Source organism: Rana temporaria, chromosome 1, assembly GCF_905171775.1.
Source record: "Rana temporaria chromosome 1, aRanTem1.1, whole genome shotgun sequence".
NCBI lineage: Eukaryota > Metazoa > Chordata > Amphibia > Anura > Ranidae > Rana > Rana temporaria.
In genome coordinates, this window is record NC_053489.1 from 208,576,894 (window position 1) to 208,593,638 (window position 16,745).

A 16,745-nucleotide genomic window follows, 5' to 3' on the forward strand; every position below is an offset into this window, starting at 1 on the left:
TTAGCACAAAGATGAGGGGCAACTAAATAAAGGAAAGTTTCATATGGAAGAAGTTACCAGACAAAAAAGCACTGTCCTGAGCACAAAAAGGTCAGGGAGGCAAACAACCCAAGGACCCATCTGGATGTACATGCAACCCCCCGCAAACCTATGGAAAGGCCCATGAGTGGGATTAGCTGACCAGGCTCCAGGTCCTTGTGGCCCGATTGGGAGATCAGCTCTAAAAAGCCAATGGGTACTTGCTGCAGAAGCAGATGAAGGGTTTGAGGAATTGCACCCTTCTCCTTTCTTAGATCTCCTGCTAGGAGCCAAGCTCACGTCGCCACCTTTGGCACCATTGAGGACAGTGTCAAGAGTATGTCCTCTGAAGGATAAGAAAATCGGATTTGTTCTTGAAACTCACATCAGCATTCCACTCTAGGGTTGCCACCTCATCCCTTTAAACCCGAACACATAAATTACACAGGTTCTGAGGCAAATTCATAGCAAATAAGGCACAGAGTTTAATTACCATCTTAATTAGGCACAGAAGCTGTGTAATTATTATATGTTCAGTTTTAACCACTTGCTTACTGGGCATATATACCCCCCTTCCTGTCCAGGCAAAAATTTCAGCTTTCAGCACTGCGTCGCTTTAAATTAAAATTGCGTGGTCGTGCCTCCCAAAACACAATTTACGTCCTTTTTTCCCACAAATAGAGCTTTCTTTTGGTGGTATTTGATCACCTCTGCGGTTTTTATTTTTTGCGCTATAAACAAAAAAAAAAAGCAACAATTTTGAAAAAAAAAAACAATACACATTTTTGGTATAAAAAAAAAAAAAATAATCGCAATAAGCGTATAGGGATTGGTTTGGGCAAAAGTTATAGTGGTTACAAAATAGGGGAAAGAATTCTGAATTTTTTTTTTATTAATTTTTTTCCACTAGTAATATGGCGATCTGCGAATTTTGTCAGGACTGCGATATTGCGGACACATCGGACACTTTTGACACATTTTTGGGACCATTCACATTAATACAGCGAACAGCGCTATAAAAACGCACCGATTACTGTATAAATGTGACTGGCAGGGAAGGGGTTAACACTAGGGGGTGAGGAAGGGGTTAAATGTGTATCCTGGGTGTGTTCTAACTGTGTGTGGAGGGGGACTGACTGGGGGAGGTGACCGACGCTGTGTCCCTATGTACAAGGGACACAGCATCGGTCTCCTCTCTCCCTGACAGGACGTGGAGCTCTGTGTTTACACAGTGGCCGGAGGACACAAAGACGTCAAAAGACGGCGGCTGGGATTTATAGAGCCACCTTGCCGCCGTCATTTGACTATATGCCGGGGCTCAAGTAGTTAAAAGGTATGAGGTGGCAACCCTATTCCACACTCAACATGCACTATACACTTGTAAAGACATCAGTTGTATTTAAGACATGTGTTTAGGCTTATAACAAGCAGCCACATCCAAGGCCCAGGGCTACATATGCTCTCTAAAATGCAGTTTGACAAATCAGTTACTACCAACACAGGGTGAATGGCCAAACCATTTAAACTGGGATCTAGGGAGAGAAACGGTTAGTGAAGTTCTAAAATGTGGTCAAGCCCTCAACATATTTTTAGTAGACTTACTAGAACATCCACAGTGGGCCCAGACCATGGTTTACAAAACCGTTTAAGGGGAAAATGTTCTGGCACGCTTTTAGGTGGACAATTCAGAACGTTTCCAGTCTGCACAGAGAATTGACTCAGAGAAAGTATAGTGCAAAGATATTTGCAGCTGTAGGAGTTATAAAAACAAACATTCAAGGTCTGCAATAGCAGGTTGATCCTTCAGAGGCAGGGCAACACACAATGCTACGTTTAAAACAGCCACCTGTATGTCCCCCCTGCAGGAGACTGCAGTGATCCAAATCCACGTCACCTAAAATGGGCTTTTCAGACGGAATCTGGATCAGCAACAGCTGCTACAAGACTGGTATGAATTACTTGCTCAAGAGGCTCTGCTAGAAATTAGGAATGTGTGCAAATTGAGTTGCTTTGGCAGTCTGTTTCAGTAACTAGGTAGAAACAAAAAAAGTCCAGAACGAAGGTCTGTGGACACGGGAAAAACCTCATTGCCACCTGATGGAGCTGAAGTAGACTCCAAAATATGACACTATAACAATAGAGGTCCAAGGTTCAAGATTACATGTTTAACCAGAACCACTAGAGAAGTATGGGCTGAAGTCTCGCATGGCAGGACTGAAGATCTGTGTAGTGGTGAGCAACTAAGCCCAACATTAGACAACACATAAAATACTTTTACTTGGTCACCTGGTGTGACCAGCTGTTTAAATCGGTACTCTGTTCATCAGCCTTAAGGAGGGTACACACTAAAATTCAGAGCCGCTGTACTAACCATGCAAGGTTAGTTCAGTCATCTCCCCCGCTGAGCTATTGTGTTCTGACAGGGACGGACCCCGCGCCAGAGCACCCTGATCAGTGCCGTCTGCCATTGGCCCAAGTCACAGTCCAGTATAACAAGGTCCAAAAAAGCCCCAAAAGCAAAAGATTCTTGACTGAAGTCACAAGCAGTGGCAGAGCTAAAAAGGCATTCAATTCAACAAGCAGAAACAAAAGAAATCAAGGCAAGCAGGGTGGAGAAGGTAATATATATTGAGGCTGGCTTTCAACTTTTCCATTTACCAATGTCCCAAACTCCTGTAGGCGGCAGCATAACCCAAACTGCTTCTGAAATCCTGTGCCCCTCAATGAATATTGGAGAAATGTGTAAGTTGCAATATAAGCTTTGGGTTCTTGTATTCAGCTTTGTTTTTACCTTAATTGGGTTAAAAAAAAAAAAAAAAAAACTTTTTACAGCCCAAATATTTCCTCACACCAAACCCAGGTCTTTACTCGTCATGCAATATAAAATTGTGCCATGTTTGTTCTACCTTTGAGCACAACGTGCAACTGCCAAAATGAAATAAGGACTCGACCCACACAGATCATACTGCCACTAAATTTCACATTCCTACATATTTTGCTCCTGCTGGTGCCAAAACAATCCTCAACATTTGGTGAACAAGCAATAAACGCTTAATTTCAACTTCCCATCAGTTAACCACTTAAGACCCGGACCATTATGCAGGTTAAGGACCTTGCCTTTTTTGCGATTTGGCACTGCGTCGCTTTAACTGACAATTGCGCGGTCGTGCGATGTGGCTCCCAAACAAAATAGGCGTCCTTTTTTCCCCACAAATAGAGCTTTCTTTTGGTGGTATTTGATCACCTCTGCGGTTTTTATTTTTTGCGCTATAAACAAAAATAGAGCGAAAATTTTGAAAAAAAAATGCATTTTTTTTTAACTTTTTAAATATCCCCCAAAAATATACAAAACAAAACTTTCCCCTGAGTTTAGGCCGATATGTATTCTACCTATTTTTGGTATAAAAAAAAAAAATCAAAAAAAAAAAATCGCAATAAGCGTTTATCGATTGGTTTGCGCTCAATTTATAGCATTCACAAAATAGGGGATAGTTTTAATGCATTTATAATTTTTTTTTTTTACTACTAATGGCAGCGATCAGCGATTTTTTTTCGTGATTGCGAGATTATGGCGGACACAGACAATTTTGACACATTGTAATTTTCACAGCAAAAAGTTCTATAAAAATGCACCGATTACTGTGAAAATGACAATTGCAGTTTATGAACTAACCACTAGGGGGCACTGTAGGGGTTAAGTGTGACCATATGTGTTTAACTGTAGGGGGGCAGGGCTGGACGTGTGACGTCAGTGATCGTCTTTCCCTATATCAGGGAACAGACGATCACAGACATTGCCACAATGAAGAACTGGTTCTTACGCTCCGGTGAACGATCGCAGGACACCGGCGGCGATCGGGTCCATGGGCGCGGTGCTTGGGACCGGGTTACGAGCACGCCCGCGACCCCATGGCTGGGCTTGAAGAGACACATACATGTACGTGATTGTGCCCAGCCGTGCCATTCTGCCGACGTATATCAGCGTGAAGGGGTCCTTAAGTTGTTAAAGATGAGTAATAGAATGCTGGTATAGTCTCAATCAGTTCAAGGACTACATATCTGTTTATCTGCAAGGGATTTTTTTTTGTAAAGTAGATCTAAACCATAACTGGACGACATTTAGATTGCTAAAGCACATAAAAAAACTGCTCTATTAGAAGACACCGTTTTCATATTTTGGTTTTTGTGTTGCTGAAGTCCTTCGTTTTCTTTGAGGCCACATCTATATGGATGCAGCGGGATGTCAATGCTATGGCCGAGCTTCTTAATCACTCAATAGTGATATAGGCATTACTTGCCTGTGCTGGAATAAACATGCCTGGCTATGGTCTCTTTCTGAAAGCGCATTTAACCCTTTCATGCCCAAGCCTGACATTTGGTGTTTACAAGTTAAAATCCATATTTTTTGCTAGAAAATTACTTAGAACCCCCAAACATTATATATATATTTTTTAGCAGAGAATCTAGAGAATAAAATGGCGATTGCTGCAATATTTTATGTTGGACGGTATTTGTGCGGCGGTGTTTTAAACGCAACTTTTTGGGAAAAATTAACTTTCATGAATTAAAAAAAAATTAAAAAGTAAAGTTAGCCCAATTTTTTTGTGTAATGTGAAAGATAATGTTACGCCGAGTAAATAGATAAACATGTCACGCTTTATAATTGCACGCACTCGTGGAATGGCAACAAACTACGGTACCTAAAAATCTCCATAGGCGACGCTTTAAACTTTTTTTTACGGTTACCAGGTTAGAGTTACAGAGGAGGTCTAGTGCTAGAATTATTGCTCTCGCTTTAACGATCGCAGCAATACCTCACATGTGTGATTTGAACAGCGTTTTCATATGCAGGCGCGACTTCCGTATGCGTTTTTTTTGTTGCGCGAGCTCGGGGCAGGGAAGCGCTTTAAAAAATCCTTATTATTTTTATAATAATAAAATTGTGTTTTTTTTACATTTTGATCACTTTTATTGCTGTCACAAGGAATGTAAACATCCCTTGTGACAGTAATAGGTGGTGACAGGTACTCTTTATGGAGGGATCGGGGTCTAAAAGACCCCCTATCCCTCCTTTGCACTTCAAAGTATTCAGATCACCGAAAACGGCAATTCTGAATACTGTGTATTTTTTTTAAAACCGGCGCCATTGGCAGCCGAGAAACCCGGAAGTGACGTTGATTCCGTGTTTACATTGCGGAGACTGAATCAAAGCCATTTACGGCTTCGTTTCAGTCTGCGCCCGGACATCGGAGGTGCCGGATCGGGTGTCCCGGTGGGACGGGAGGACCTGTCAGAGCGGCGAGAGGGGGGGGTGTCCCCTTCCGCATAACAACCAAGCGGCTTTTAGCTGCATCGGTTGTCATGCCTGGATAGCCAATCGCCGGCTCTAAACAACGGTACCGGGATGATGCCTGCAGCTGCGGGCATCATCCTGGTATAACCCCCGAAAGCCGAGGACGCATATATGCGTATGCTCGGGGTGAAAGGGTTAAATGGGCATATTAATTGTAAAAAAGGGACAGAGTTGACACCCCATAACAAGTGCCTAAATAAGAACTTTGTGGTAGGATGTGGTATTATCAAACGTTACAGATTACGTTATTGAAATTGATTTTAGTGACTAGGTTTTCTACTTTAAATATATTTGCTGTAAAAGCATTTTTTCAAGGTCGCTATCAGTTTTGCACTGAATAAGGAATTTTACAAACAGGGTTGGAAAAAAAATAAAAAAAAAATAAAAACACAGGCTGTGAACCTATTGAACTAGCCCAGAGCTTTCCCCCTAAGGCAGGGGTGGAAAACACAAGGCCCGCGGGCCGAATCCGGCCCGCAGGACCTTGTAATGTGGCCCGCACAGCAGCCACCTCATTTTGCCAGGTTTCAGCGAGCGAGGACAGGGCAGAGACCAGAGTGGCAGCCTGAGACGCAGCGTTGGGGACGGAGATGTAATGAGTAAGGGAAATATGTAATCATTACATATTCCCCTTACTGACTCTGTGCCGCTCCGTTTCCGCCTCCAACGCTGCATCCCAGGCTGCCACTTTGGTCTCCGCCTCCGCCCTGTCTCCCTTTCTGCAGCCAAGGCGGCTTACAATGCCGCTCTGGTGCCCGCCTCCTCCTCCGCCCTATCTCCGCCTCCGCTCGTTCTGCAGGCATGACGGCTTACAATGCCGATCTGGTGCCCACCTCCATCTCCGCCTCTACCACCGCCCCGTCTCCACCTCGCCTCCCCAGTCCTTCCAGCCAGCGATCCTGGCTTTTTTTTGAATGCCACTGAATGTTGTGGCAGAGATTGCTGGCAGTTTTGCACTGTGTGCTGCTATTTTACAGTTATAGTAAAAAAAAAAAAAAAAATACTGATGACACAGAAGATTCACCCACAGAGGGATGGTACCACTGTAGCCCAATAAAAAAAAGGTATTATAGCCCAATACAAAGGGAGGGAGCAGCCTACACAGGGAGGTACCAGAGCTGGTCCAGGTAGGAAGGTAGAATAGAGTACAGATGTGAGGAATTTTTAGGTGCAATCCTGACCCCTGCACTGTGTACGTAGCGCAATCCTGACCCCTGCACTGTGTACGTAGCGCAATCCTGACCCATGCACTGTGTACGCAGCGCAATCCTGACCCATGCACTGTGTACGCAGCGCACCCGACCCTTTGAGGGTAACCATACTGCTGATGCGGCCCCCGATGAATTTGAGTTTGCCACCCCTGCCCTAAGGGATTCTAAAGGAATGCTACAGTGCTGAAGCTTTGAAAAAGATCTAAAATAAATGTATGCCAGTTCACACCACATGCAGTCCAGTGTGTTTTTTTTTTCTACATCAAAAACACATAGTAGGTTATATGGTTTTCAATGGCCAAGTTCACAACAGTGCGGTCAGTTCCCTGTGTTTCAGTATTAAAATATGCAGTTTCTCTGCACTAAACTGTACCAGAACGCAGTAAAACGCACCACAAAAACTTACTGGAATGAATGCACAATTGACTGGCACATACTTTCCCTCATACAAGGTGAAGGAAAAGTGAAGAAAAAGGGGGGGGGGGTGGCTTGGATGCACTGCATCAAAAACACACTGGAAAACGTCAAACACACATATGCAGAAAAGCATCCGGAACCCATCCGGACTGCGTTTCTATGGTGTGAACTGGCCTAAAGTGTACCGATTATACCGATTCCAATGTAAATGGACATAAGTGCATGGGGAGTAAGGAAGCCGTTAGAAACAAATTTCGCTTTTGGCATAAAAAAAAAAAAAAGGTGGAGGTGCCTTTTAATGCATTTTTTTAAACCACCTGGAATTGCAGTTATCAACCAGCAGGAAAAATTCCTGTAGAATATACTAAAACTTCCAAGACAAGCATCATTAAAGTGATTGTAAAGTCAGAAGGTTTTTTATCTTAATGCATTCTATGCATTAAGATAAAAAGCCTTCCATGTGCAGCAGACTCCCCCAGCCCCCTTAATACTTACCTGAGCCTCATCTCTATCCAGCGATGTTCACGAGTGAATTGGCCGTCCAGGAATCTCCCGCCTGATTGGCTGAGACACAACAGCAGCAACAACATTGGCTCCCGTTGCTGTCAAACTTAGCTAGCCAATCAGGAGGGGGGGTGGGACCGAACCACAGCTCCGCATCTGAATGGATAGACGGAGCTGTACCTTGGCTTCGGAGCCACCCATAGTAAGCTGCTTGCTGTGGCGGCACTCGCCAGGAGCACCTAAGAGTGACCAGAGAAAAGGATCTGTCTGCCCTGAGCAAAACCACTGCACAGGGCAGGTAGATAAAAAAAAAAAAAATTATATAACAAAGGACTTTACAATCAAGTTATTGCAGAAGGGGCATCATGCTATGCCTTTTCTGCAATAAGACACTTACCTGCCTGCTCAGTCATCTAACAAATGTAAACCGAGCTGCGCATGCACAGCATCACACTCTGGTAGTGCCAGATTCCAAGGTGCATGCGTGAGACAATGTCACCCCTGAAGGCCAATCAGGAGGCTTAAAACCCGGCACCCAGAAGTGGGGAGAAGATAACAGCCAGTGAGAAATTTAACTATAGCATTGCTGGAAAGAGGCCGCAAGTATTTTTCGGGGTTTGGTTCCACTTTAATGGCTCCAAGCCAGCAAAAAATTGCATGATGTTGAACATCCATGTGAATTCAAAGGAGTGACGACAGCACAGGTGCAATTGTGTGTCACTGATTCTTTGTACACCGTTGTGCATCTGATACACTAAAGACATTAGCAACAGGTGTACAAAACAGGACTGCATAAATAAATAAAAAAATCTGCATTTAAATTACAAATGATCTTACATATATATTACCTGTGGTCAATTTATGGTCAGTACCCTGGCTGGAATCTAGCAGTTTCTTCAAAAATTAACTCCTTCAGTGTCTCCTTGGGCAAGTCATCCAGCTCCATTTCAAACTTAAAAGGTGCCTCAGCAACAGGCTAAATTAGAAAAAAAATATAAGTCACTTGTGGAACTATACAGTTGTGCTCATAGGTTTACATACCCTGGCATAATTTATGATTTCTTGGACATTTTTCAGAAATTATGACTACAAAAACATTTTTCATTCATGGTTAGTGTTTGGCTGAAGCCATTATCAACCGTTTTTACTCGTTAAATCATAATAGAAGAAACTACCCAAATTACCCAGATCATTTACAATATGGGAGATTTCACCCTTTTTTTCCCCGACAAAGGTTTATAGAGCTGCTGAGAAATGCTAGTTTCGAGTTTTTTTCCCCCTAAATCAGGTTATAAAAATCAAGCTAAAATGTGTAGCCATGGCCATCTTAGCGATTTTTATAGCATAAAGGAACAATTACATTTTAAGAACATTTATTGTCTTAGAAGCGAAGATTCCTTAATGTATACGCTAACGAACCTGTTAAGACTGGTTCGTGAGCTCAGAGCAGGAAGTGACTACAGGAAGTTAAAGCGGGGGTTCACCCTATATAAAAAAAAATATATATATATTTTTTTCCCTCTAGCATTAAATTCGGCATAGTAGCGCGAGCTACAGTATGCCTGTCTGTATTTTTTTTTCCCCGTACTCACCGTTATATCCTACATAGAAGATTCCGGGGAATGGGCGTTCCTATGGACAGGGAAGGTGATTGACGGCCGGCCGTGGCACGTCACGCTTCTCCGGAAATAGCCGAAATAGGCTTGGCTCTTCACGGCGCCTGCGCATAGCCTGTGCGCAGGCGCCGTGAAGAGCCGAGACCTACTCCGGCTGTCTTCGGGGAGCGTGACGTGCCAGAGCCGGCCGTCAATCACCCTCCCTCTTGCTAGGAACGCCCATTCCCCGCGGCAGACGGAATCGTCTATGTACGATATAACCGTGAGTACGGGGATAAAAAAAATTAAGACCGGCATAGTGTAGCTCGCGCTACTATGCCGAATTTTATGCTGAAATGTTGTTCAGCAGGGTGAACCACCGCTTTAAGTGTAGTAGGTTTTTTTCAAAGGTGCTAGCTGGCTTCTGGAAATTGGGCTCCAAGTGCCTGCGAGTACCAGCAAATTTAGAGGGGTGCGATTATTCTGATCCCTTCCCAGACCTCCTGTGTCGTGGGAGAACGCTCCTTCCACCCACAGCATTGCTGATCACAGTGTCAATGTCAGGACCAAGTAGATCACATCTCCCAAAAGGTTAAACAAGTCAAGTCTACCTGTATGCAGCATCAGCCAGCGTGCTCTGTGCATCTATACAGAAATCAGCATCAAGGGATACACAAGTTTAGATGTTTGCAAGAAGTCATCAGAACTGAAACATAAGGCTCCAGAGATTTGTTCAAGAAAATGGGGACCTACGCAGGTGGTGGAGGGATCCCTTTTGAGAGAACATACACATTCTAACATGGGCTGACAGATTAAAGTCGCCAAGAGTATAACAAGCCAATTCAAACAGACTTAAAAGAAGGGTTCTAGATGTTAATCAGCAAAATCTTGAAAGGTCAGCATTCCCTAAACCAATTTAATGGTGTGCTTGTTGAGGTGGATTACTAGTACATTTACAGTGGAAACAGGCTACCGGTTTACCAATTGCCTCAAAAAAAGGAGAAAGTCAGAACTCTCAGGGACTTCCCATTCTGTATAAATGACTATATTAAACTGCAGGTTTGGTGAAAGGATATTTGAAGCTGTAGGATGTCTAACAGACTCAATGCCTGGAACAGCACATGAGATCCTCCAGAAGCCGCAAAGAATGCACTAAATTATGGGTAGGACAATGCCCTGTAAATTGTGATGGCTGGAGATTGCAGGGGCTTAAAATAGCCACTTCAGAGCTAGATTCATAGCCCATCTGTCCAAGAGATGAAAAAAGGTACCACAGAGGCCCAGCTTTATATAAGGGCTCAGGAGGTAAGAGAGTGTGATGTTGAAGCACATTTAGAGCCTCTGTGGGCACAGTGCACCAGTAGCATAGCACAAGTCACTAGAAAATTCAAAAATCCAAAAGGAGCCGTGGAGGACGACGACCCTGTAACAAGAGAAGTCTCAGGATGCAGATTACAGGTGACTGTTCCTACTAGGTATAACAGATAAATGCTCCTGGGGACATTCATAGCAGTGGGACTGTCCTTTCTGGGTCTTAGCTAGGAAATGTTGCATCCATTAAGTAATACAACCAGACCGTTCAAGGAACAGATGCGGGATGGTGCTTCCTCTAGGCCAGTGATGACGAACCTTGGCACAAAAAATGTTTTGGAACTACATTTCCCACAAGGCTTACCTACCCTGCAGAGTGCATGAGCATCATGGGAAATGTAGTTCCAAAACATTGGGCGCCAAGGTTAGCTATCACTGTTCTAGGCTGAATGGTGGGAAAGACTGAAGACTGCCAGAACAGCAGGAGATCGTAGCAGTGATCAGTGTAGTCTTGTCAAGTACCTCCAGCAATATCCTTTGTGAATATAGTTTACCATCATTTCATTTCTGTCCAGATGACATAAGCAAATATATGCAGAAATCGCAATATTGTGGAAAATTAAATACCCATGTATTATCATTCAATACCAGCTTTACATCACACACACAGTGTAAAATATATACACACTTTTTCGTATACCATCCATAACATACCTCATCACTTGGATCATAATACTGTTCCAGATAAGGGTGAGCAAGAGCTGCCTCTACTTCGATTCGTTTGTGTGGATTAAAGGTCAACATTTTATCCAACAAATCAAGGGCTGGAAAAAAAAAAAAAAAAAGTGATTAAGTGGCGTCACCAAGATTTTACTGCGATTGGATCCTTTGCATAAAACTTATTTTCACAGACTGAATTGAAACCGCTTCTAAAATGTACCTACAAATGATTGTTATACTCACACTATTCAGTTACAATTTATGCACAAAGCAATAAAAATAGCTAGCAAGCTTATTTCTTACATCATACAGTAAATATATGAAAAGCAATGGACATTGTTTTTCCTCCTCCAAGCAAGGCAAGAAGCAATTGTAAATATCTGTGGCTTAAAGCAGAGTTCCGGCCACAATTTCACTTTTTAAATATAAATACCCCTGTAATACACAAACTTAATGTATTCTAGTAAAGTTAGTCTGTAAACCAAGGTCCGTTTTGTTAGGTTGTTACAGCATTTAGACACTTTATAAAATAGAAATTGACTGGGGCCATCATGAAGCCAGACTGTATGACTTCCTGGATTTCAGCCTTGCAGATCTCGCACATGCTCGGTGCTGCACAAGCAGTGTAATAGGTTTCAGATCAGGTACCTGTACTGTCCAAGTCACATGATTCTTCGAGACTGGGGAGTGCACAGACTCCTGGAAAGTTACACCCACTACATTCCCAGGAGTGTGTGCAGTGTAGGTTAGGAAGCTTAAGCACCTAGGTGCAGGAAGAGGGAGGATTAACTATTCTGCCTAGCAACACTTTGAAGGCATCTTAAAAAAAAAAAAAAAACATTTCTTAACCACTTAAGCCCCGGACCAATATGCTGGCTAAAGACCCAAGGTGTTTTTACAGTTCGGGACTGCGTCGCTTTAACAGACAATTGCGCGGTCGTGCGACGTGGCTCCCAAACAAAATTGGCGTCCTTTTTTCCCCACAAATAGAGCTTTCTTTTGGTGGTATTTGATCACATCTGCGGTTTTTAGTTTTTGCGCTATAAACAAAAATAGAGCGACAATTTTGAAAAAAATTCAATATTTTTAACTTTTTGCTATAATAAATATCCCCCAAAAACATAAAAAAAAATTCCCCTCAGTTTAGGCCGATACGTATTCTTCTACCTATTTTTGTTAAAAAAAAAAAAAAAAAAAAAAATCGCAATAATCGTTTATCGGTTGGTTTGCGCAAAATTTATAGCGTTTACAAAATAGGGGATAGTTTTATTGCATTATTTTTTTTACTACTAATGGCGGCGATCAGCGATTTTTTTCGTGACTGCGACATTATGGCGGACACTTCGGACAATTTTGACACATTTTTGGGACCATTGTCATTTTCACAGCAAAAAATGCATTTAAATTGCATTCTTTATTGTGAAAATGACAGTTGCAGTTTGGGAGTTAACCACAGGGGGCGCTGTAGGAGTTAGGGTTCACTGTGTGAGTGTCTACAACTGTAGGGGGGTGTGGCTGTAGGTGTGACGTCATCGATCGCGTCTCCCCTATAAAGGGGATGACGCGATCGATACGCCGCCACAGTGAAGCACGGGGAAGCCGTGTTTACACACGGCTCTCCCCGTTCTTCAGCTCCGGGGACCGATCGCCGCACTCGAGCGGCGATCGGGTCCGCGGGACCCGCGGTCCCGGAGCTTCGGACCCACGGCTGGGTACACGTACAGGACGTATATATACGTGCTTGTGCCCAGCCGTGCCATTCTGCTGACGTATATGTGCAGGAGGCGGTCCTTAAGTGGTTAAAGGACTAATGACATTTTTTTTTAAAACTACTGATGTAATGTTATATTTATAGGTGGAACTCCACTTTAATGCTTTGATTTAAGCCCAAGGCCGTATTCGCACATAGTGCAGTGGCTGGTATTAAAATGCAGTGTAAAATGGCAGTTACCACAAGTACACAATTTTTTTTCTGCACGCCCCATTCACACTGCAACGCAGCCCAGAGCCGTGATAAAATGCAGACAGGCTGCATTTTATCTCAATGCACTGTACATGATCGCATGTCACTGTACAGCAGCACAGAGCGGTGCTGTACAGTGACATGAAGTGTACTTTTGTACACTTCAAATAAAAGTTAAGAAAAAAAAAAGCCGTGTGTACACCACCCCCTAATGCAGCCAACATGGACAGTACGTTGCATGTTAATTGGCCCTTACTCAACATCCTATCTGCTGCTCAAACTAAATTGAGTCAGGCCGAGCGCTCCTCCTCAGCCAGAGGAAGCCTTGTAATTTTATCAATACAAGGCTGATGGACGGAGGTGGAAAGACAGTCAGGTGATGCCACAATCTTAACCCCAGCCAATCAGAGGAAGTTATATTCATTGGTAAAAATACAAGGCTTCCTGTAAATAGCTGAGAATGACCGTTTTGTTCCAGCAGCAGACAAAAAGGCTTCTGAAACACAGTGCTGCATAATATATATGTAGCTGATGCTACATATAGTATGATACAGCACACAACAGCTACATCGCTTAGGAAAAAGTTTGCTTGAGCCAACCTATTTAGAGAGACAGAAAACCTGAGTTAAGGTTGCACAAGTTTACTGTACCAAAATTGACAAAACAATACAGTTAAGCTAGCCATGCACGACTCAATTGCAAATTGGGATGGGGGTTTGGTTATTAATCGATGACCCTACTGTCAACTATTGTATTTAACCATAACAGCACATGCAGCTGCCAAATACAGTGCCATTGCCTAACACGGGTGGCATCTCATAGGATAAAATTACCATTTGGCCCATAATTTCCCCTTTGTGCTTGTATTGCGCCACCCACTGCTAGGAATTCAAGTTGCCTGTCAACAGCCTTAAGCATCAGACTGGTTCACAGTCTTGTCCTCCCCAGGTTTAAGACTACAATTAACAGCTAACAGCCGTATGCAAAGGGGGTTTGTTTTATGATCTGGTTGTCAGGTTGTGCTTTAGTTGCCAGCATAGGGGAGCTGCAATTTTTTTTAAAAAAGTGTACAAAAGGTGAACTTGCCCTTTAATTGCTGCGAGTTATTTTGAGGGGACCGCAAATTTTGTACCAAAGTGTAATTTCTTCAGTGTTGTCACATGAAAATATATAAAATATTTAAAAAATGCGAGGGGAGTACTCTTTTGTGAGATACATATATATTCACACACACACTTTCCTTAAACATGCCTTTAACCAGGATCTGAAAGGGGTTGCCTTGGCAACTAAAGCACAACCTGACAACCAGATTCTAAAAAAAAAAAGCCTTTTGCATATGGCTGTTAGCTGTCTGATGCTTAAAGCGGGGGTTCGCCCTAAAAAAAAATTCTAACATTACATCCAGCATACGAATGACATTAACAGTATGCAGGTCTTTTTTTTTTCGCCGTACATACCGATAGTGTGATTTTCTCCCCGGCTTCCGGGTTCTGATTCCCGCGGGACTGGGCGTTCCTATCCCTGGGTCAGATGATTGACGTGTTGTGAAAAAGTTCCCATGTCGCACAAGGCGCGTCACCAGTTTTCCATAAATAGCCGAGCTGCGAGTCGGCGCTATACGGCTGTTGACAGTCAACTTGAATTCCTAGCAGTGGGTGGCAATACAAGCACAAAGGGAAATTATGGGCCTCAGAATATACGTTGGGGCATTTTTTCAAAATAGGGTCATTTTTTGGGAGTTTCCATTGTCCTGGTGCTCCAGGGCCTTCAAAAGTGTAAGAGGTAGTCAAGAAATTATACATGTATTTTATGCCCCTAGAACTCCTGATGGTGCTCCCTGCATGGTGGCCCTCTATGTGGCCACACTGTTTAACCACTTCCAGCCCAAGGATGTCAAGCATTTAATATTTCAGTGGGAATATCTGAATGATGCCAGCCGCTACAGGCATCATTCAGATATCCTCGTTTTCAGCCAGCGATTTTGTGCACCATAAGAATAATCATAGCGGCAGTTCCACCACTTTTTCGTTCTTACAGGTGATGAGGGGACACCCCCACCCCACCACCATCCGGTGCTTCTCCAGGCTTTCCCGTGCGCCCCTATCCGTGGTAGCTCGCGCTCAGAAGCGAACACATATGCAAGTCACGCCCACATATGTAAACGCCGGTCAAACCACACGTGTGGTATCGCTGTGCGCGTTGGAACACAATTCTAGCACTAGACCTCCTCTAACGCTAAACTGGTAACCTGTACTGTTAAAAAAAACATTGCCTATGGAGATTAAGTAACGAGGTTTGGCAACATGTTGGGTATCTATTTACTCGGCTTAACATCTTTCATATACAAAAAAAAAATTGGGCTAACTTTACCGTTTTGTTATTTTTTAATTCATGAAAAAATTGTCTGAGATGAAGATAAAAAAAAGTTGCAACGACCTCCATTCACTAGGGTGTTTGCTTAAAAAACACATAATGTTAGGGGGTTCCGAGTACATTTTCTAGCAAAAAACAGTTACATGTAGGAGAGGAGTGCCAGAATAGGCCCAGTATGGAAATGGTTAAAAGTCTTACACATGTGGTATCAGGAGTAGTAGAAGGTTTTGGGGTGTAATTTTTGGGGTGTGGTAAAAATTACAACTTCAAAAACTCACCATGCCTCTTTACTAAATACCTTGGAATGTCTACTTTCCGAAAAGTGGTAATTTGAGAGGTATTTGTACTTTCCTGGCTTGTTAGTGGCTCAAGAAATGTACAGTACATCAGGTGTAGAGCTGCACGATTCTGTCCAAAATGAGAATCACGATTTTTTGGCTTAGAATGAAGATCACGATTCTCACGGCGTAAAATTTTACATTTATACAAAAAAAAAAAAAAAAAAAAAAAAAAAAAAACTGTGCTAACTTTACTGGCTAGTTTTTTTAATTCATGAAAGTAATTTTTTCCCAAAAAATTGCATTTAAAAAGACTGCTGCCCAAATACAGTGCAACATAAAATATTGCAACAACCGCCATTTTATTCTCTAGGGTCTCTACTAAAAAAAATATATAATGTTTGGGGGTTCCAAGTAATTTTCTAGCAAAATAAATAAATAATGATTTTAACTTGAAAAGAGCTGTCAGAAAAAGGATTGGCGTTTAAGTGGTTAAACGTTCCCTAATTTACATACAGAAGTTTATTCCTTTGAAGTGATACAATGTTTAGACTTAACTTTCCACTGATAAAGAATGTTTTTAAAACTTGGCAGGCTGCCCAGACTGACTTTTGGCTGAGAGCAGACAGGAAATTCTTTGCATACCAAAGTGCAGAGAGAAAATTATTTTCATGTCAAAGATCGCCAAACCCTGTGTCAAGAATTGCAGCGGGATAACGATTGACGATTAATCGTGCAGCTCTAATCAGGTGTGATCAATTTTCAGTGAATGGCACCATAGCTTGTAGACTAACTTTCACAAAGACTAAATAAAATGAACTTATTTGGGTTAGATCTATTAAAGATATGTAGCAGTATAAAAATTTTAGTTGCCGAGGCAACCCTTTCAGGTTTTTATGAAAAATTAAGAAAAATTACCAATTTGCAAAATTTTTATAAGAAAAATGCTTAAAAAAAAAAAAAAAAAAAAAAAAAAAAACACTTTCATTTGGTTCATTTTTT

General features: G+C 42.4%; 1 protein-coding gene across 1 annotated transcript in view; it reads right to left on the bottom strand.

The window, feature by feature from the left end:
* Positions 1–16,745, bottom strand: part of MAPK1 (mitogen-activated protein kinase 1) — an 83,161-nt gene that overhangs the window by 6,464 nt on the left and 59,952 nt on the right. The window contains exons 7-8 of the mRNA XM_040348350.1: positions 11,124–11,233; positions 8,352–8,479 (exon numbers count right to left, since the gene is read on the bottom strand). Coding sequence (XP_040204284.1) covers positions 8,369–8,479; positions 11,124–11,233 — 221 coding nt within the window. The 3' untranslated portion in view covers positions 8,352–8,368. The remainder of the gene's footprint in view (positions 1–8,351; positions 8,480–11,123; positions 11,234–16,745) is intronic.